The 22,330-nt window shown below is 44.0% G+C and overlaps 1 protein-coding gene across 3 annotated transcripts in view; it reads right to left on the bottom strand.

The window, feature by feature from the left end:
• The window catches only part of TLL2 (tolloid like 2), a 222,565-nt gene that overhangs the window by 18,875 nt on the left and 181,360 nt on the right, over nucleotides 1–22,330 (bottom strand). For all 3 annotated transcript variants that reach the window (XM_068257566.1, XM_068257567.1, XM_068257568.1), the window contains 6 exons: nucleotides 21,220–21,335; nucleotides 8,700–8,802; nucleotides 7,067–7,183; nucleotides 4,839–4,984; nucleotides 3,038–3,233; nucleotides 2,387–2,512 (listed from right to left, as the gene is read on the bottom strand). In XM_068257566.1, the coding sequence (XP_068113667.1) occupies nucleotides 2,387–2,512; nucleotides 3,038–3,233; nucleotides 4,839–4,984; nucleotides 7,067–7,183; nucleotides 8,700–8,802; nucleotides 21,220–21,335 (804 nt within the window). The remainder of the gene's footprint in view (nucleotides 1–2,386; nucleotides 2,513–3,037; nucleotides 3,234–4,838; nucleotides 4,985–7,066; nucleotides 7,184–8,699; nucleotides 8,803–21,219; nucleotides 21,336–22,330) is intronic.

Genomic DNA, 22,330 nt, shown 5'->3' with positions numbered 1-22,330 from the left:
TGGTAATACCCCCCCCTCACTTACCACCAGTGTAGTAAACCATTCTGCCCCCCGATCCGGCAGCTGTAAATTACATTGGGGCTGGCGATTCTGGGATCGATGTGGCTCTGTAAAATTTAAAGCTTTAGGCTTGCTAGACAACAGCAGTTCTGGATGCTAGCCTGGCATTCAGGGGCATAAAGAGATAGTTTGCATATTCAGTAGCAGTGCATTATGGGTAACCACAGATGTTCACTTAAAGCTGAATTATTGTAAATTCCTTCTGTTTTAAGAAGTTTTAATTTACAGCGGCTGAACCGTGGGGCAGAACGGTTTAACAACACAGGCAGTAAGCGTGGGGGTATTACCATGTATTTGTGGGTATGCTTAAATCCATACCCACACAATCTGTTCAGAGTCTCTATAACCCACAGAGTGCTGCAGACATCTATAGGTGGTTCTGTGTTTTCACACCCATATGCTACGGACGTCTATAGGCATTTTAGTACAAAGCTACTTCTGCCTGCAGTGGATGTCTATTGATGGTTTTGTTTCCCTATATTCCTGTGCTAGGGACATCTAAAAGCTGTTTAGTACAAAGTTGTGGCTCAAAACTGTAATATGAAAAGAATTCTACATTGATTCAGAAATATGTAAATGGTACTGCAAATCTATGCAGATTAAATATGGACCAATCAATTGATTTCACTGCAAAATTGTATTAGTCCACATACATTTTAGATTTGTATAATAACTACCATAATTCTGCATTATAATAATTAGTATCATTCTTAATCACCCCAATGACAATCCATACTGACTAACGTGGACTTTGGTACATGTAGATTTGGTCAAGACATTTAACACAATTCAAGCATAGCTGGCACTGGCGTGTAGTTTTGTAAAGATATACTGGCAGTCTAAAGCCCCATACACCCACTCAACAGTGGTCTTTTAAGGTGGCCATACACTAGCCCGATTCGCAGCCGTTTCGACAGCAGATTCGATCCTGGGATGAAATCTGCTGCCAATCGTTCGCGCTAAACGCACCCGCCGATCCGATTTCCTCCTGAAATCGGATCGGTCCATCGATCGCGCCGTGCGGGAAATTACCCTCGATCGCCCGCGGGTAGGGAGCGCGTCGCTAGCGGCGGCCGATCCGATCAGGTATACATTACCTGACACTGGCTCCCGGGCGTCTTCTCCGCATCTTCTCCGCGCTGCACCCGCTCCATCTCGGCGCTTCCTGTCACTGCAGTGACCAGGAAGTTCAAATAGAGGGCGCTCTATTTGAACTTCCTGGTCACGGAGTGACACAGGAAGCGCCGGGATGGAGCGGGTGCAGCGTGGAGAAGATGCGGAGAAGATGCCCGGGAGCCAGCGTCAGGTAATGTATGCGCGGGGGGGGGGGGGGGGGACAGGCGGCAGCGGCGGCTCCACAGATTGTGATCGGTTTCAGGTTGAAATCGATTCACAATCTGTTTGCAGTAAAGGCAGCCATACAATCCCTCTCTGATCAGATTCGATCAGATAGAGATCTGTCAGCTGGTCGATCTAATGGCAAATCGACCAGTGTATGACTACCTTTAGGCTCTCACAGCTTTTCTTGTGAAACACCTAAAACAAAAATCTCTTGCTATTGTTCAAGCAGCTGATAAGACTGATAAGAAGTCATTTCAACATTTTGATTGACTTCTTATCAGTCTTATTGGCTGCTTGAACAATAGCAAGAGATTTTTTTTAGGTGTTTCACAAGAAAAGTTGTGAGAGCCTAAAAGGCCACTGTAAAGTGGATCCGAGATGAACTTTTACTCATTGCATAACTGTGTTCCTTACATATAGTTTATAGGGCATTCCTCAAGCCAAATACTTTTTTCTTTTTATACTCTATTTCCCTATATACTAAACAAGCCTCGCCCACAGCTTCTCCAAAACGCCAAGGCACTCAGACCCATGTAGCAAGGGCTTATGGGAGCTCAGTCTGGGCAGGAGGAGGAGGAGGCTACTAGCCAGTGATTTCAGAGGCAGAGGGGAGGAAGGAGGAGGAGGAGGGAGTGAGCTGAGGGCTGGAGATGCAGTTGCAGATTACCTGTGTAATGATGACACACAGAACATGGCCGCTCTCATTGTATCACAGGAATAATTAATCATTAACTGTTAAAGCTGTGTGCAGCCAGATTTGCTGTATACACTATCTCAACTTTAGATAAGATATATAGACAAGCTACTTGTTATAGTTAGTTTTTCATCTCGGATCAGCTTTAAGGTTTACTATCCAGCCTTGTAAAATTATTAAGAAAATACAGTTCAGTAAATTCAGGACATACATGGCTTTTGGAAGATTCATTCGGAATTAGAATTCCTCCTTTTTTAAATGAAGGACCTTCTTAAACAGTAATCTACTCACCTTCACAGCTTTTCTTGTCAGCAGTCAGCTCATATCCAGGATCACAGACACATTTGTAGCTTCCCAGAGTATTGACACAGCGCTGGGCACATCCTCCATTGTCTGGCTTGGCACATTCATCCATCTCTTTTCAGTAAAAAAAAAAAAAAAAAGGGAGGTCCAGTTTTTAAGCCAGTGATAGAATATTTGTCAGTATGATATTTATTACTGGACCCCACAGAAGTCCACAGGTTCATCCAAATACTCTAGATACTAATTTAGTTAGGCCTTCTAGGACCCTAATAATCGTAAAGTTCCCCAGGGATCATCAGACACTAGATCTAGATATACTCAATGAGATTTTTAGCAGACCATAAAAACAGCGAATATCTTCCAAATATTGATAGATTTCCTGGTCCAACACAATGTACCACTCAAAACTAGACCAGATTCTGAACCGCTAGATGCAGTGCAAACCTATGCAACCATCAGTCACTCTCTGACCTTTTATCACAAAACGCCTCCAAGTATAACAGATAATTCATTACTGGGAAAGTATTACCCCATAGATTTAAAATCTCTTGTGCCAAACATGTACAATGTTGTCACATAGGCATTATAAAGTCCAAATAAATGAAAGAAATGGAAAGTAAAGGAGGGTTACATGGTTACCTTTGAAAAAGTTGGCAGAAAATCCGGCTTTATTGTTGGTAGAATCAGAGTAAAATTTTATCCAAAGGGTATTTGAGGTAGATTTAATGTCATCAGGTTTCTCATAGCCACAAAACTGCCCAATTAATGGACTGTCTTCTGAAGGCCCATCACGGATTTGGAGATGATCATATAAACAATTATCATGTGTTTCAAACTAAAAAACAAACAAAAGTCTTCAATACATCCTACAGATACTTTTTTTTTTTTACTATCAAAGCTTTATTAAGCAAAAATGTAAATACACACATATCAAATGACCATACAAAAAAACGAGTCAAGTCTCTGTATTGGAAGCTTCTTAAAACATCCTGCAGCCATATACAAAAAGTCAAAGACAGAGTAGAAAACATAACAACCACATAATATATCAGGACAAGTTAGAATCAATATCATCCTGGCTAGTAAACCTCGCCTTTAAGTGTAACTTCTCGAATTGCCATTAGGAGCTAGTTGTTAAGACCCCCATTACCCAGTGCGGATTCACTACTTTAGATGAGCCTCAGTCCCCTCTAACATAAGCTAGAGAAAAATAAAATAGTAAAAGAAAAATATGAGAAAAGAGAAGCTAAAAATGCCAGTAGAGTCAAGATAGAGCTGGAGGATCCCCCGTCCAGGTATTCCTACCAACCTGTAATACTCCTTTATACGTCTGAGTCTTTAAAGTCTTCCCAAACTGACCAAGTAATTAGGTATCACTCCAAGCAGTCATGAGCAGAGAGCACCAGTTACTTTTTGTGTGCCACAACATCAACCCTACAAAACCATTACCGAATTGTGGGGGGTGGGGGGGGGGGGGAAATCGGGAGATTTCCAGTGCAATGGGATAAGGGCCCTAGCCGTGTTAACCATGTGTAGAGTAATGGATTCCTTGTACTATTTCATAGAGAAAGTGGTATCATGGAGTAAAAATCTAATAGGGGTGAATGGAATCTTATCAGAGATCTGTTCAATGAACTTCTAAACTTGCCTCCAGAAAGGCTGAATGATCAAACAATCCCAGAAGATGTGTAATGCTGGGCATACACGGTTAGATCTGGCGGGTCGATTAGCCGCCGGATCGACTCCTGCCGCGTCCCCGCGGCCGCCTGGATCGATTCCCGCTCGTCCTCGCGGGCGCTTCCTTATCTTCCGCTCGATTTCCGCCCGTGGGTATCTCTGCGCGGTGATCAGACCTGTCGGAAATTATCAATCGAGCCATCAGCGGCTCCATTGATAACAAACTATCTACCCGTGTATGCCCAGCATAAGAGAGATCCCCAGGCTCCCGCATCTCTCCAGCATCAGTCTGTCACCAAGGGGAAAAATCTTATGGATAACTTGCGGGGTTTTGTACTAATGTGATGCAATCTTATAGCCCAGCTCCTGATCAGTAGTGTACAGAGAGCACTTGTGGTTGAGTAAAAGGATCTTTCTCCACTGTTCCCTATCAAAGACTGAAAGTTATATTACTTAACATGTTGAGACACCAGTTTTTTTTTTATTATATATTTTTTTTAAACAAAACAAGGCTTTATTGAATTGGCAAAGTTATTTGAAAAGGAAATGAGGAAAACATTTCTATACAAAGACAGCGACAAAACTTCAAAAGAAATTCTTGAAATGTAAAATAAATAAGGAATAGCACAGTTTCCAGAGCAGAGTCATCAGATTTATTTTTTTCTGGACATTGTCATTTCAAAAATGCATATGTAACAATTAAGCCATTTCCAACACTTAATACTAACATAGAATAACACACCTATGAATAAAAGTACCTTACCTCAAACGTTTGAAAGGAAAGACCAACTACATATCCTTCAGAGACTGTGATTGTCCAAATACATCGTTTATCTGGCCGATAGTCATCTGGATAATTAGGAGACTGAATCTGACCACTGTCCTTTTTCAAACTGCCTCCGCATATAGCTGAGAATAAGTAAGGGCATAATAAGTAAGGGCAAAATAAATTGCAGGTTTTCAAATGATCAAAGAAGGTTTAAATACACAGCATGTAAACTAATAAAGCATTTGCTAGAGTTTACCAATGTTTCTCAAACCAATACTTAATAAAGTGCACAGAATTCCAGGACATACTATCCCTTTATATCATTTAGAGAGTTGCAGTCTGCTGCATTTACAGCAAACCTGAAATTAAACTTCAGTTATCTATACAAAAGAGCTTCTCTGCACTCTTCAACCCAACTTGGGTTGAAGACAGTCCTGTTTTCTGAAGCAATTATCTCAACCTGAGTCTCACTGTATCTTGGTTAAGTTTGTACTGCAGGTAACTTCAGAGCGTCATTAGCTCCCCTTTGCCAAGTAGTTTAAATACAGTGTTTAGTTTGTAAACTACAAATTTGACAGTATGTAACAATGTTATAAAAAAAAACTAAAAAAAACCCGATGTAACTGAAAATAAAAAATATGAGACTCTTTTCTTTGCTAGTAATGTTCCATTTCTTATTACACATACAATTCATTACTTCATAAGATTATTTTCACTTCAGTGTCACTTTAAGAGCATTATTGTTTGAAAATAGATACACTGGTGCATATGCAATTAACTTATTCTCCGGAGTTTTCTCCCAGGTGATATTTTCACAACTTGTCATAAAATGCCACTTAAAGCCACTAGCAAGCAAAAAAATACTCAAAATAAATTTGATAGTACTTTTTCACCAACTTTTGGGGTACTTTTCAATTGTAAATGATGAAGTTAGTTTAAAGACAAAATAAAATGATCTCCTAGGAGAGAACTCCGGTGAAAAAGTTAATTGCATATGGGCCCATTTGACTTATTTAAATATTTTTTTTTTTTCTTAAATCCCTTATTCAAGTTCAGAAGCAAGCAAGATTGTACAGCAGCGCAAGCTCTCTTCAAACTTTTTTCCCTGTCCTATTACAGAAGAGTACCAGTTATCCGGAACTCGACTAACCAGCAGTCTCAACCAACCAGTACAAATCGCTGGCAGTACTCACAATGGTGAAGCCAAGTGGGCTCTGCGGTGCTTAAAGACTGGGTTCCACGGCTCCTCAAGGTTAAGATACTTTTAATTAATGTATTTAAACATTTAACATCAAGCTCAGGGTATGTAGATAGAATGGGGTATGGTACTGTATTAGCTATGCCTATTTTTAACATTGAGTCTCAAACAACCAGAAAGCACATTTATCCGGCATCAGGCGATCCCTGTTGGTGCCAGATAACCGAGACTCTACTGTATTGCCCACATAGCCAGGAAATAGTTAGGAGGAACATTAATTCTTTATTTGAGCACAGAGTGGACCTTGCCTACTTCCTCCATTTTCTCCTTAGGAATGAGCAGAGCAGGAGGTAGGCGTGGTCATTGATCAGCTGCGTTCTAGTGAAAGAGCCTAAACAAACATACTGTCATTAAGTTACATTAGTTATGTTAATTAAAATAGATAGGTAATATAATCTCTTACCCACCCTGTTTTAAAAGAACAGGCAAATGTTTGATTTGATGAGTGCAGCCATCTTTTTGGTTGAAAGGAGGTGACAGGGAGCATGAGACACAGTTCCAACTGTCCTGTGTGCTGATCACCCCTCCCAGTTGCTAGGCAACGTGAACAACAACATAGGAAATCCCATCATGCTTTGCACAGCATCAGGGGAAAAAAGCCCGGGCAGGTTTCCTTGATGGGTGGAGCTTAGCTAAAAATGCAGCTAAAAAGGATGCTTTGGTAAGAAAAACAAAGTTCTGATGCTGTGAAACAGGTAAAGAAACACCAAGACTTTTCAGTTCTGTTGAGTAGATTTTTAGTCCGGAGGTTCACTTGAAGCCACACCAAAGGGTTTTTGTAGGCATTATTACTAATCTGTCTAAATAATCCAGTGCATCTTGAATTAAATCATCAGATAGGAAACAATATTTGCAAAAAAAAACAAGTTTGGTTGAGACGCAGAATTCTCAGACTATACAAAAAACAATTCTTTAGGTAATGTACATGAGCAGGCCAGCACAAACATTCCAAACAAGAACCTACCTTCATAATATGCCTGGAACCCTTTACCAAGAATATTACTGCTACTTCGAAATTCAATCCACAGTCTGCTGTCAGTTGATATTATTGGCTTTGGAATTTCATCACCACATAGTCTACCTAGTTTGAAAGAAGAAAATGATCATTAGGACAAACGTGTGCAGTAAGAAAATGACCTGCAAACAAAAGCAGGAGTTATGAGGAAACAGAGCGGGTGGTCTGATTTATCAAACTTAGTAAAATGTTTTATGTAGCTTTTAATCAAAAACTTTCTATATTGTTTTTAAAGGACATTCGAGGTGAAAATAAACTAATGAGAAAAACAACTGTATCTATCCTCCTCAACCTGAAAATGATTTTTTTTAGATATCCCAGAGTTTTATTTTATATTTAAATCTAATTTTTAAGTTTTTACTGTTTCAGTCTCTCTGCTTAATGACACCTTCATTTAAGTATGACAGAGCTCAAATCTATGAGCTCAAATCTATGAATTATTGACCTGCTCTCAGAAGCCATTTACTGATGGAAAAGTGTTTTATGGCTGTAATTACTTATTAGTGAGGGTTATGTTATAGTCTGACCCAGTCCGACCCGGTCCCGACTCGGTAAGAAACTGTCACTTGCATACCTGATGTTTAACTCTTTCAAGCAGAGAAAGAAAACAAAGAACTAAGGTAATTTGAGCACTGGAAAAAGCTGCTTGTGAAATATTGGTAAAATTAACCCTCCTGGCGGTATAAAAAAATACGCCAGGAGGCAGCGCGGCAGTTTTTTTTTATTTATTTTTTTCTATATCATGTAGCGAGCCCAGGGCTCGCTACATGATAGCCGCTGCTCAGCGGCATCCCCCCGCCCTCTTCGATCGCCTTCGGCGATCTCCGATCAGGAAATCCCGTTCAAAGAACGGGATTTCCTGGAGGGCTTCCCCCGTCGCCATGGCGACGGGCGGGATGACGTCACCGACGTCACTGACGTCGGGTCGTCATTGGGAGTCCCGGGCCACCCCTCGGCGCTGCCTGGCACTGATTGGCCAGGCAGCGCACGGGGTCTGGGGGGGGGGGGCCGCGCGCCGCACCGTATAGCGGCGATCGGGCGCGCGGCGGCGGCGATCGGGGTGCTGGCGCAGCTAGCAAAGTGCTAGCTGCGTCCAGCAAAAAAAAAATTAAACAAATCGGCCCAGCAGGGCCTGAGCGGCACCCTCCGGCGGCTTACCCCGAACTACGTTCGGGGTTACCGCCAAGAAGGTTAACAATATACCACTACTTCATTCTGATAGTAAAATATACTATGTGTCATTCCTTGCCTTTGTAAATTTTAGACACTGTGTCACAGCTAAGTGGTTTCCACACAAAGACCACTGTCATCATATTATTGAGTATCCTACAGACCAGATGCTGAATATAGATTCCATCTTTTACTTGCATAAATGACAGGGCCAGAAAAAAAAATTACATAAATCAAATACTGTATACTAAAAAAGGTGTATAAAATGAAAAAAAAAAGAAATGCCTCTCATTTAATTCAATATAAATAATGCCATCACGTTCTTTTAAGAGTTTGATATCCAAATCTGACATTTATGGACAGCAATAATTAAAACCATAACCACCTTTCAGAAATGTGTAACGTTGTGTACCTAATGATGGTGCCTTCCTCCAGTAACCGTCTCGAATTTCAATGTAGTCATACCAACATAGCCGACTTTTAAACAAGTCCACTTCTGTGAAATTCAGAACTATCTGAACAACAAGCAGAGATTAATCACCATATAATTCACTACAAAACATCCTAATAATAATAAATGTCAATGATAATTTGTTATAAAAAGTGAGCCGTTTTAAACAATGGTATAACAAGCATTTATTAACTTGGCAAGAATCATAAATCAGTACGCTGGACAAGTTGCTGAGTACATCTGACAAAGAACAATGCTAAATGTTATTTGAAGAGGGAATTTTTTGTGGTTACTGAACAAAACATTAAGAGTGTTTTACGTCAGTATCTGATGGGGGTATTACCCACTGAGAAGTGATGGAATGCCACAATATTATAGCTTCAGCTTAAAAATACATTATCTGGCGCTGCAGAGACACTCAACTCTCCCATACATGCACAAACCAGACCAGATTGTGTCCAAAAAATAAAAATAGTAAAAATGATATAAAAATACAAAAATAAAAAAAATGATAAAAATCATATAGCTTGGTGGCAGTCCAACTTGTTGCATAGTAATGATTTTAGGCAATTGTCATTAGACTCCATGCAGTTTGTTCAATTCAGCCCCACTCACAATGCTGTCTTGTGAGGGTAAGGTATAGTTTATATGGCTGGCAAAATCACAAATCGGAATTGCATGTACAGGATCTTCTCAAAAAATTAGCATATTATGATAAAGTTCATTACTTTCTGTAATGTACTGATAAACATTAGACTTTCATATATTTTTGATTCATTACACACAACTGAAGTAGTTCAAGCCTTTTATTGTTTTTCTTATTGATGATTTTGCCATACAGCTCATGAAAACCCAAATTTCCTATCTCAAAAAATTAGCATATTTCATCCGACCAATAAAAGTAAAGTGTTTTTAAAACAAAAAAAAGTCAACCTTCAAATAATTATGTTCAGTTATGCACTCAAGACTTGGTCGGAAATCTTTTTGCAGAAATGACTGCTTCAATGCGGCGTGGCATGGAGGCAATCAGCCTGTGGCACTGCTCAGGTGTTATGGAGGCCCAGGATGCTTTGATAGTGGCCTTAAGCTCATTCAGAGTGTTGGGTCTTGCGTCTCTCAACTTTCTCTTCACAATATCCCACAGATTCTCTATGGGGTTCAGGTCAGGAGAGTTGGCAGGCCAATTGAGCACAGTAATACCATGGTCAGTAAACCATTTTCCAGTGGTTTTGGCACTGTGAGCAGGTGCCAAGTCGTGCTGAAAAATGAAATCTTCATCTCCATAAAGCTTTTCAGCAGATGGAAGCATGAAGTGCTCCAAAATCTCCTGATAGCTAGCTGCATTGACCCTGCCCTTGATAAAACACAGTGGACCAACACCAGCAGCTGACATGGCACCCCAGACCATCACTGACTGTGGGTACTTGACACTGGACTTCAGGCATTTTGGCATTTCCCTCTCCCCAGTCTTCCTCCAGACTCTGACACCTTGATTTCCGAATGACATGTAAAAGCTTCTTTCATCCGAAAAAAGTACTTTGGACCACTGAGCAACAGTCCAGTGCTGCTTCTCTGTAGCCCAGGTCAGGCGCTTCTGCCGCTGTTTCTGGTTCAAAAGGGGGTTCATGCTTCCATCTGCTGAAAAGCTTTATGGAGATGAAGATTCAATTTTTCAGCACGACCTGGCACCTGCTCACAGTGCCAAAACCAATGGAAAATGGTTTACTGACCATGGTATTACTGTGCTCAATTGGCCTGCTAACTCTCCTGACCTGAACCCCATAGAGAATCTGTGGGATATTGTGAAGAGAAAGTTGAGAGACACAAGACCCAACACTCTGGATAAGCTTAAGGCCGCTATCGAAGCATCCTGGGCCTCCATAACACCTGAGCAGTGCCACAGGCTGATTGCCTCCATGCCACGCCGCATTGAAGCAGTCATTTCTGCAAAAGGATTCCCGACCAAGTATTGAGTGCATAACTGAACATAATTATTTGAAGGTTGACTTTTTTTGTTTTAAAAACACTTTTCTTTTATTGGTCGGATGAAATATGCTAATTTTTTGAGATAGGAAATTTGGGTTTTCATGAGCTGTATGCCAAAATCATCAATAAGAAAAACAATAAAAGGCTTCCACTACTTCAGTTGTGTGTAATGAATCTAAAATATATGAAAGTCTAATGTTTATCAGTACATTACAGAAAATAATGAACTTTATCACAATATGCTAATTTTTTTAGAAGATCCTGTAGTGTGCAAGAGGCCTTAAGCCGTATCTACACACGTAGATGCGGCCGCGATGCTCCTTATCAATCGAGCCGCTGATGCGGCTCGATTGATAAGAGCCAACAGGACGGATCTTGCTTCCGCCGCTTCCCTGCTCGCTCCCCGCGAGGGGACAATGGCAGGGAATCAAGCGGAAGATAAGCGGCGCCGGCGGGGACGAGCGGGGAATCGAATGCGGTGCTTGCGCGGCGAGCGGGGACGCGGCGGGCACGCGCAGGTACGCGGAAGAGGCGATCCGGCGGCTAATCGAGCCGCCGGATCGCAGCCTCATCTACGCGTGTAGATGAGGCTTAAGGCCGATCATTACTATGCACACTTCTGATATTACTTTGTCTAAAGGAAGATGCACTGTGTAACTACCAATCTATATGATTTTTATGATTTTTAGATTTTATTTTTACATTTTTATGATTTTTTTTTGGGGGGGGGGGGGGGGGACACAATCTGGTCTGGTTTGCGCATGTATGGGAGAGTTAAGTGTTGTGTGAGACGACGCTGCAGCGCCAGATATTATTGTATTTTAAGCTGAAGGTACCCATTTGTTAACATATGCTTTTATGACCTTGATTATTATAATAAATGTACAGAACACGTTTTATGCTCCTCAGCCACTTGTCACCATAAAACTCTTCAACCTCCAGAGATCCCACCAAGATGTATAGTATTCCTATGTGCAATTCAGTGCAAGGAAAAATCAGAAAGGGGGACTCTCAGTGGAATATTCACACGTCAATTTTTTGTTCAAATACAGATGTATATAAAAAGTGATGAACACTCACATTAAGAGGGTCCTACTCCAGTAGGAACCCCCTTTAGGCTTAAACCGCTTCCCACTCAATGTGGTACTCAGCAATGTTTACTTGCGATCAAGTTGCAGCAGTGCCTGCTCTCGTCCCGACTAGTTTCGGCCTCACGCCGTCATCAGGGGAGTAGGACCCTCTTAATGTGAGTGTTCATCACTTTTTATATACCTCTGTATTTGAATAAAAAATTGACGTGTGAATATTCCACTGAGAGTCCCCCTTTCTGATTTTTCCTTGCACTGAATTGCACATAGGAATACTATACATCTTGGTGGGATCTCTGGAGGTTGAAGAGTTTTATGGTGACAAGTGGATGAGGAGCATATAGCGCTGCTGAATATTTCTGACATATTGCCTATGGTGACCTGGATACACCTTGCAGTGGCTGCTGTATGACCGGCGGATATTTGACAGAGCTGATAACTTGGGGCGCCTCTCATATATACATTCTTATTGCGCTGACTATTAGTCCAAGATATAATATTGTGGCATTCCATCACTTCTCAGTGGGTAAAACCACCATTAGCGCAGGTCAGACAATGACGTCCATTCGCTTAACCACTAGTTGAGAGAGGAGTTACCCTCAACAATTTGAACTGCTGCCGACTCCAATATAAATTTAGACGCAGATATCTTGAATCACTCCAGAAAACATTAAGAGTAACTAACAATTGTATTCATCAGGAAGGGTGACAAACTTAAAACTTGGAACTTGTTCTTTAGAAAAATTACTATTTAGTAAAGTAAATTTAAAAAAAAAAACTTGACTGGGAAAAAAACACTTAGGGAACTGGGAAAAAAACACAAAGGATTGTGCATGTGTACGAGCATGCATGAGCATGCATTGGCACACGCCGGAGCAGTTTTTGATCTTGGACGTAGATTCTACATCCTAGAACCTAAAGAAGCACTTTTAAGGACATAGAAACTATGTTCTAAAATGGGAACTAGTTAAAGATGATGGACAGGTTACCACATCAGCACTGTTTCAGTGCTCCTGCAAGGAGGGTGTTGATTATACTGGTACTCACCCTCTCTCTACTGAAAGATGGGGAATGGGGATGATGTATGGTTACAATGCAGGAGGTGGTGCATCATGGTACACTTTAGGAGTGGTGTGGGGGTTGTGGTGGGGAGCAAGGCCTCACTGTCACTCAACTTTATCAACTTTATTCGCCAAGTGTGGCAAATGCCACACCCGGAATTATTTGTGGACGCATGGCCATTGGCAAAGTACAGGTAGTGAAAATTGATCAATAGATCAAGCGATCACATAAATATGGTACAGCATAAAAGCTACAAAACAACAATACAATTTACAATTACAATTTGACTAACAACCACAACAACGCATAATGCAGATAGGAAAGACAATTGTGCCAAGCAAACATGATATGGTAGCATATAGTGCATTGCCGCCAGCAGGGGATAGCTTACAGGCAACACTCATCCGCTGGGCCAGCTAAGGAAGATTAGGGAATGTCATAAGGGAGAGTGCACGAGTTGAGTAGGAGGACCGCTTGGGGGAAGAAGGTGTTTCTATGCCTGGTGGTTTTGGTGCGGATGGTCCTATGGCGGCGGCCTAAGGGAAGGATATCGAAGAAGCGGTTGCCCAGGTGTGAAGGGTCTTGGGTAATCCTGTTGCCCCTGGACATCATTCGAGATGTATGAAGGAGATCCAGAGGAGGCAGGGGTGACCCGATGATCTTCTCAGCAGCACGGATTACCCTCTGTAGTTTGTGCCTGTCCTTTGCGTTTGCCCCAGAGTACCAGACAATGATGGAGGAGCAGAGGACAGACTCAATAGTGGCAGTGTAGAAACTAGTCATTAGCTCCCCTGGAATTCCAAACTTTCTCAGCTGCCTGAGAAAGAATAGCCTCTGCTGGGCTTTCTTTTGAGTTATGGTGGAATTTACATCCCACTTCAAGTTGTTAGTGATGGTAGTTCCTAGGAACCGAGCGCTGTGTACCCTGGAGACCTCAGTACCATTGATGGAGACCGGACTGGGAGACGGAGCATTCCTTCTAAAGTCAAAGATCAGTTCCACAGTTTTCGCCGTATTTAGTACGAGTTTGTTATCCTTACACCACCCGAGGATCCGCTCGATCTCCTTGTGGTATACATGTTCCCCGTCCTCACCAATGAGCCCTAGGATGGTGGTGTCATCTGCAAACTTGATGACTTTGACAGAGTCGGCGGATGAGGAACAGCTGTTTGTGTACAGGGAAAAGAGAATCGGCGACAGCACACACCCTTGCGGGCACCTGTGTTGGTGATTCTTGCACTGGAGGAGCAGCTGCCAATACTCACTAGCTGCGACCGATTGGTAAGGAAATCCTTGATCCAGGTACACAGATTGAGTTCAACACTGAGTTGTGCTAGGTTTTCATACAGGATGATCGGACAGATGAGCCTTAATTCACTAAGCTTTATCAACCACTTTATTAAACGTTTGATAATTTACCTCATGGGTAAAACCTAATTTTGAATTCACTAAGGTGTTATATATTTATCGAATGTTCTATCAATAAAACGTTAAATCTATAACACCTTCATGAATTCAAAATTAGATTTTACCCAGGAGGTAAATTATCAAACGTTTGATAAAGTGTTTGATAAAGCTTAGTGAATTGAGGCCATGGTGTTGAAAGCAGAGCTGAAGTCCAGGAGCAGGATCCTGGCATAGGTGTTGGGATTATCTAGACGTTCTGTGATGTGTGCTAGGCTGATATTAATGGCATCCTCCACAAACTGGTTGGCCCTGTACGCAAACTGCAGGGGGTCCATTTTGGTGGTGGTGTGATCCATCAGATAAGAGAGAATGAGTCTTTTGAAGGTCGTCATGATGATTGGAGTTAGGGCAACAGGTCTGTAGTTGTTAAGATCTGTGACTCCTGGCTTCTTGGGGACTGGTATGATGACTGCTTTTTTGAAGCAGGAGGGGACCCTGCCCAGCGACACGGATTTACTGAAGATGGAGGAGAGGATCGGGGCTAACTGACTTGTACAGGTTTTCAGGCAGGTGGGGGATATGCCGTCCGGGCCTGAAGCCTTCCTGGAGTTGAGCTTCTGGAGGTGCCGTGAAACTTCAGCCTCGCTGACTATTTACGGTTCCAGGGGGGGCGGGATGAGGTGGGGAGAAGCTCCCTTGGTGAGGATTTGAGTTCTAGGTTCACGGGATGGGTGGATTGGTGCTCGAACCTGCAATAGAATTTGTTGAGCTCCTCAGCTAGCGCAATGCTAGGAGGTGTGTGTTGAGAAGGGGGCCTGAAGTTGGTGGCAGCCCTGAGGCCTTTCCAGACATCCTGTGAGTTGTTGGACTGCAGGTTCAGACTCAGTTTATCTGAATAGTCTCTCTTTGCCGCCTTTAGCTCTCGATTCAAGGTATTCCTGGCCTCCCTGAACTCTTCTGGGGTGCCAGATTTGTGTACTTCCTCTTTGATCCTCCGGAGTCGGTGTAGCCTGCCGTTAAACCAGGGTTTGTTATTTGGGAAAACTTTAATAGTTGTCGTTGGGATGCATGACTCCTTGCAAAAGCTGATATAGGAGGTGACGTTCTCTGTCCATTCGTCCAGGCTGGGAGCCTTCAAGGCTGACCAGTCGGTGCTGTCGAAGCAGGCTTGTAGTTGACTCTTAGCCTCTTCCGTTCACTTTTTAACTGTCCTAGAGGTGCCTTTTGTAGGTGGGGATCAGGTGGATTAGGCAGTGGTCAGAGTTACCTAGGGCAGCCCTGCGGGTAGCGTTGTACACATCTTTGAGGACCGTGTAGCAATGGTCCAGGGTGGTTGTTAACAAAGGAAAAGTTCGGGCACCATCCGTCATTCAGCTTATTTATTGCATTAACATTACATGAGCGACATAGGACATAGTGCATATCACCTGTGGATCATGGCGACATCTGTGCGGGGTAGAGGTGGGTGCTCAGGGCTGTAGAAAGGTCGGCGACAGCCGTTTCGCGTCCACCAGGACGCTTGGTCACGCTGCATTCCACAAAGATGGCCGCCGTAGCGCTTCCGGTATAAGACGGGGTTGAACCCCGCCCCTTCCGGTTGCGCATCGGTGCCAAAGTTAGGAGTCCATTGGACGGCAGTAGAGGAAAGCCGGGATCCCATTGCGCATGCGGGGCAATGCTACGCATAGTAGGTGCGACCTCAAGGTCGCACTGATGACCAATAAAAAATTACTCCTAAGGTCATCTGGCATAGGCGTCACGAATTACGCGACGCCGCCCTACTTAAAACGTAACGTGAGGTCGCGTGACCTCAGGGTATGCCAAACTAGTACATCCCTTTTCAGCTCCAAAAAACAAACCACGCATGGGATCCGAGCACCATCTAGTGGCCATTACAGATAGTACACCACAGTGTAAAAGTGAATACTTAAAAAGTGGTAACTAAAATCAATGAACCGGGGCATTATCACCAGGAGACCATATGCCTCTATTCTTAATTGTTACTTGACTACCCTAGGCATTAAAAGAATATATATATACATATACCTCGTTTAAATGTTCCACATTTAGCACGATGTAGTTTGTCAAAGGCAGCAAAAAAGAGGGACCACATATGCAACCCAGCAGTATAGATTAAGGTCTATATAAAAGGGGGGGGGGGTTGGGGGGAAGAGAGGGAGGAGGACAGAAAGGGATTTTTTCATGAAACGAAGAGCCAATTCCATAGGTATCCCAGAAATTCGTATAGTGTCAAACAAAGATCACATAAGACAAATGTATATATATATGCATACACATACCTATAGGGGCAACCAGATCCACCCCCCCACGCGGGCACACCCCAGGGACCAAGGTAACCAGGGGCAAGCACACGGGGGGGGGGGGGGGAGGCACCGCGGGGTTAGGGGCGATGGAACACACAATGGCACCCCGAATAGGTCCCCCAATCTAACCCCAAGGGTCGACACCGGCCCCACAAATGGGAAAGATATAAAGGGGAAACAGGCCCACACAAATTTCGGTATGGCCTTCTCATCCCGGGGTGCCCATGTGTGTATAGGGCAAAATCGCCCAGAATTCCATACAATCGCCGGGAGGTACGTCACGGCTGGAAACCCACCCCCCCCGGAGCCCACCCACAGTAGAACGGAACGCACAAGACACCTCAAGGGTCTAGCATACAGGAGAGTTCTATCTTGTCGTGCAGGCCAAGGGGGCCCATAGCATTAGTCTGCAATATCAGCCATGTCTCCCTCCTCAATAACATTCTCTCTCTATCGCCCCCTCGTCTCTGGGGCTCAACCCTCTCAAGCACTGCAAACCTAAGACCTCTTCCATTTCCACCATGCATCTCATTCATATGGGTCACGAGGCGGGTACCACTCTTCCCAGATTTAACTGAACTTAGATGTTCCCCCATTCTGACCTTCAATGGACGGGAACCTATAATGGACCTATAATCCCCCATTCTGACCTTCAATGGACGTTTGACCTATATAATAGCGTCCACAGGGGCAGAACATCACGTAGACGACCAAGTCAGTTGTACATGAAAAGAACGCCTTAGCCCGAAAAGTTTCCTTGCCCACCCGGATGTTCTTTTGGAGTAACATGTGGGGACAGTAGACGCAAGTGTCCACACTTAAAATTTCCATTCGGGATATTTCTATTCAGCCACGTCATTCTTACAGGGGAGACAAACTCACTCCTAGTGAGTATATTTCTCAAGGTGGGAGCACGTCTAAAGGCTACTCGTGGTAACCCTCCTACTTTCCTCGACAGGTCGGAGTCTTTCTCGATACATTCCTAATGCTTAAAGATGGTCCTCCTGGATCCTATCTGCCATGGGGGAAAAGTCAAATGTGAAAGTCATCCTCCTCTCGTCCCACCCCACCTTCCTCCTAGGAGTTAAAAGCTCCAGCCTATCCTGTTCTCTCGCTCGTTGCCTCATTGCCTCCAACTGTACAAGGTCATATCCTCTCTTGGTGAACCTTTCAGTCATGTCACTCGCTTGCCTGTCAAAGTCCGACATCTTTTTGTTATTCCTCTTAAGTCTTAAGTATTGGCCATATGGGATCACCCTTATAACATGCTTAGGGTGGAAACTATTAGCATGTAATATCGCATTTGTAGCAGTCGGTTTCCTGTAGCCCTTACTGTAGATCTTGTTGTCCCATATCACCAATTTAAGATCTAGAAACGTGGCTTCCACATGGCCTACTTCTGCCGTAAATTCCATGTTAATTTCATTAGTGTTCAAATACTCCAAAAACGAGCAGAAATCGCGCTCAGATCCCGACCACACCACCAGGACGTCGTCCACGTACCTCGACCATTGTCTGACGTTTCCCCGAAACGGATTGTTCTCGGAGAACACGGCAGACTCCTCCTACGCCCCCAGGAAGAGGTTCGCAAAGGAACACGCCACAGGGGTCCCCATGGCGGTGCCGGCGGTCTGTTGGTACCAGCGTCCATCAAATAGGAACGCATTGTGCTTCAGCACAAACTCCAGACATTCACAAAGAAACTCGACATATCCATCGTCCTTATTGGTACGTTTCAAAAATTGTCTGACCGCCGACACCCCCAAGTCTTGGGGGATACGACTGTACAGACTGACCACATCAATCGTGGCCAGTCTGTCCGCTGGGACCCACGTGGTGTGCTCCAACATCTGCAAAACCTCCACTGTGTCCCTGAGATACGAGGGCACCCCCTTGGGGAGGGGGCGCAGGAGATGGTCGAGGTACCTGGACAGTCTCTCGGTGAGAGACCCACAGCCAGATACTATGGGGCGCCCCGGCGGTGCGGTCATGGACTTGTGGAGCTTGGGGATGTGATACCGGGCGCCTGGGGAAGGGGGGGACAAGGTCAGTTGCCAGTTTCCTAGAGATAAACCCATTTTCAACCCCCCTAACAGGGCCCTTAATCTGGTCTGGAACATCGGGGTTGGGTCGGCCGCGAGCGGGCAATAGGTGGCACGATCATTTAATTGCCTCTCGGCTTCTTGCCTATATTGATCAGCGGACATTATGACTAGATTGCCACCCTTGTCCTCCCCGCGAATGACCAGCCCATCATTTGCCCTGAGCCAGCTCAAAGCTGTTCACTCATCCATGCTCAAATTTGGCACGGCTTCCTCATAGATCTCTGCCCTCATGTCTTGCATCACCCGATCAAAAAAATGATCTATGCTGGAACCTGGGCTAACTGGAAATGGCAGCACCGACCTACAGGCTCTGAAAGTGTGCACATCACCCAACTTCAATGGTTCTCCATCCCCAACCAAACCTGCCCACCCCGCCTCCACACCCTCAGTCCAAAGTTCATCTATGAACTGGGCTAATTCCTCATCTGTAGGATCGTCCTGCGCCCAAGGGCCTAAGCCTGTGGCACCAGGACCCAACCCTGCCATCACCTGAGGAAAACCTGTGGTTGTGGAAGGAAGAACACCCTCACTGGGCCCGCCGCCAGTCTGGAGGTTTCCCTCCGACCTTGCGGTTACAGGGCCCTCTGTCATTGGGTGAAAAGGAGTGATTCTGTTATAGTTGCGTCCATCTTGCTAATTTCCATCTCCGAATTTTTGGCAGATCACCAACTTTTGTGCCGGCTTAAACAAGTCAATGGTGAAGGCCGTTAAGTCAAATTTCCTAGTCGGACAGAAATTTAAGCCCTTCTTCAAAAGGCTAGTGCAGGCTTCAGGTATAACTACACCGGATATGTTGATCACTTGCAAGTCGTCCTCCTCCACAGCTGGCGTTATCTGGTTGCTTTGCGTTTCTTGTTGCTCTGCCTCATCTCTTGGGTTCCCTCCCAGTGCACAGTCCGCTTTTCGTCTAGACCTATTCCTTCCTCCTCGTCTGACTTTACGTCTAAAGGGGCAGCCGCTCCAGCACATGATGACTCCGGGTCTTGTTTTGCAGCACCCGACTTCTTTGGGGTCTTGGGTTTCCTTTTTGGTTTCTTATTCGGACCCTCTTTCGGTTTTGCCTTGGGATCGTTATCGCTATCCGACCCTGAATCCGTTGTCCAGTAGCCTTTCCCCTTTGGTGTCCTGAATGGAACAATGGGACCCCAATTGAATATCTTGCCTTTGTCGAAATCTTCTTTGTCCCTAAAAAACTTCTTCAACTTTCTCGCCTTAATTTCGTCCTGCATCTTGCTGATCCTCTCCTCAAGCTTCTCTGAAACTGTCGTGAATTTCTCCTCCGACACTGAATCTTTGTACCTTTTCTTGGTTTCACTCAGCTCATCGGATACTTTATTGTATTCTAAAGTGGATCTAGCCAATACAATATTCTGAAGGCGTCTGGAATGTTCCAGATGTTCCTCCTCCCAATCTTCCACAAACTGCTTATCCTCCCTATACTCCGAAGGTTCCCAGTACCTCCTAAAACCTCTTGCCACAATGCCGTCCCTCTTGAAGCGTCTAAGGGTAGTCACAGTCCAGAATTGCTTGGTCTCCTGTTCACTCAAACGTCCCAGTTTAAACTCCAAAACCCGTGCACCCACCTCCTTGTTGGCCTCCGTGGAAATCGATAAATTTGAGAAGAAGTTGGTTAGATCTTCTCTTCCGATTACCACCTTTTCACCCACATAAGATAACGAGTCTATACAGCCCTGAGCACCCACCTCCACCCCGCACAGATGTCGCCATGATCCACAGGTGATATGCACTATGTCCTATGTCACTCATGTAATGTTAATGCAATAAATAAACTGAATGACGGATGGTGCCTGAACTTTTCCTTTGTTGACAACGATTCATGGTTTCCTTTCTTCCTGTTTTCATCACACGGAGCACGCGTCAGTGGCTATTTTGTGCACGATCGTGCATTGGGACCCACTGTGCGGGAGTTTATTCTGGCCTGCATGATTTGACCCGCAGATCCCTATTGTTGATTGGAGGAGTGCCGCACAACCTTTTCTTTTGGAACGCAATGGTCCAGGGTGTTCTGATTTCTGGTGGGGCAGGTGACGTGTTGCTTGTATCAGGGCAGCTCCTGGCGAAGGTTTGCACTATTAAAATCCCCTAAGATGATGAAAAGTGAGTCCGGGAGGGACGTCTCCCACAGCGATATGATGTTGCTGAGTATACGCAGGGCGTTCTTGGTGTCCGCTTCCGGGGTAATGTAGACACCTGCGAGGACATATGAGGTGAACTCCCTTGGCGAGTACTGAGGCCTGCAATTTATGAGTAGAAACTCAACTCATGAGTAGAAACTTCCCTCCAGAACTTCTCTATGGATAAAGAAAATAGGCCAGGGAATGGGTGCACAATGACTAGACAAAGGAGGCCAGACTGGTGCACACCGAGAAGCAACATTTGCTGTATTTTTAGGGGTGTTTACGTTACTCCAAAGTGTTGAGGACCCCATAGGTACATAAAGGAATTGGAGGTCACCAGGGGTGCACCGTTGTAAATGGACGCTTAATACCTTTTCTCCGGGGGTCACGGATATTCTCCATATGCAATGTGTGTAAGATGGATTGCCACTTGGATAGCCAGGAGCGGAGAAGTTACCACTGGATGCCAACAAAGTTTCTCCACACGCTAATAAAATGAAGAGACAAAAACGGTACATTTTACTCCAGTTATAAAAAAAATTGTATGAAAACCAAATTCATGGCAAACCTGATTCTTTAAGGTGGCCACACACCATACAATTTTTAAAATATCTGTTCAATTTAAGAATTGCAATCAATTTTTCTGACTGATTGTAACATTTCAAAAATATGACCAATGTACCACACACGTATGTTCAATCTTTCCCCAATTATGATAAAAATGATTGAAAACTCTGAAGAAATTGCTAGGGTGTGTATATTATTAAATTAACAATCTAACACACACCATACAATCTTTAGAGAGATTGAAGAAAAATATCTGGCATTCCAAATCGATATAAATCGAAGAAAACGAGAAATCTGATTTTTCAGTCAAATGAAAAAAAAAGCTTTCGATTTTTTTCGTGAGATCCGATCGTTTTTATCGAATTGCTGTAAAATCGGATCATTTTATTGTATCGTGTGTGGCCACCTTTAGTCTGATGCAGTCAGTCAGTGGCAATGCTTATTCTATCTGTGAGTAAAGAGAGTCTGAAGCCAAACTAATTTCCTTTTATTATTGTGCGCATATGTTAAGCATTAACACCGTAGATGATTCACCACATCAGCACAGCTGAACGAGGTTTAATTGCCCCAAAATCACTGGGGCAAAATTTTCCTCACGCTTCCTGGAGGAGGCATAGTTTTGTGCTGTAGCTCTGCCTCCAGTACAGTCAATCTCCGCTGATCGCTGCCTCTACCCGCCCCTCTCAGTGAAAGAAGACTGAGAGGGGCGGGGGAGGCGGCAATCAGCGGAGATTGACTGTACTGGAGGCAGAGCTACAGCGCAAGGCTATGCCTCCTCCAGGCAGTAAAATGCACGACCTGGAAAGTTGTGGAATTTTGCCCCGGGATTTTGTGGGAATAAAACCTCATTCTGCTGCACTGTTGCGGCGATTAAGCTATGGTGTTAATACTTCACATATGTGGACAGTAAAAACG

The sequence above is a fragment of the Hyperolius riggenbachi genome, chromosome 10 (assembly GCF_040937935.1).
Source record: "Hyperolius riggenbachi isolate aHypRig1 chromosome 10, aHypRig1.pri, whole genome shotgun sequence".
NCBI classification, from domain to species: Eukaryota; Metazoa; Chordata; class Amphibia; order Anura; family Hyperoliidae; genus Hyperolius; species Hyperolius riggenbachi.
The sequence above is the reverse complement of the archived record's forward strand: the minus strand, read 5'-3'. Positions and strand labels throughout refer to the sequence as shown.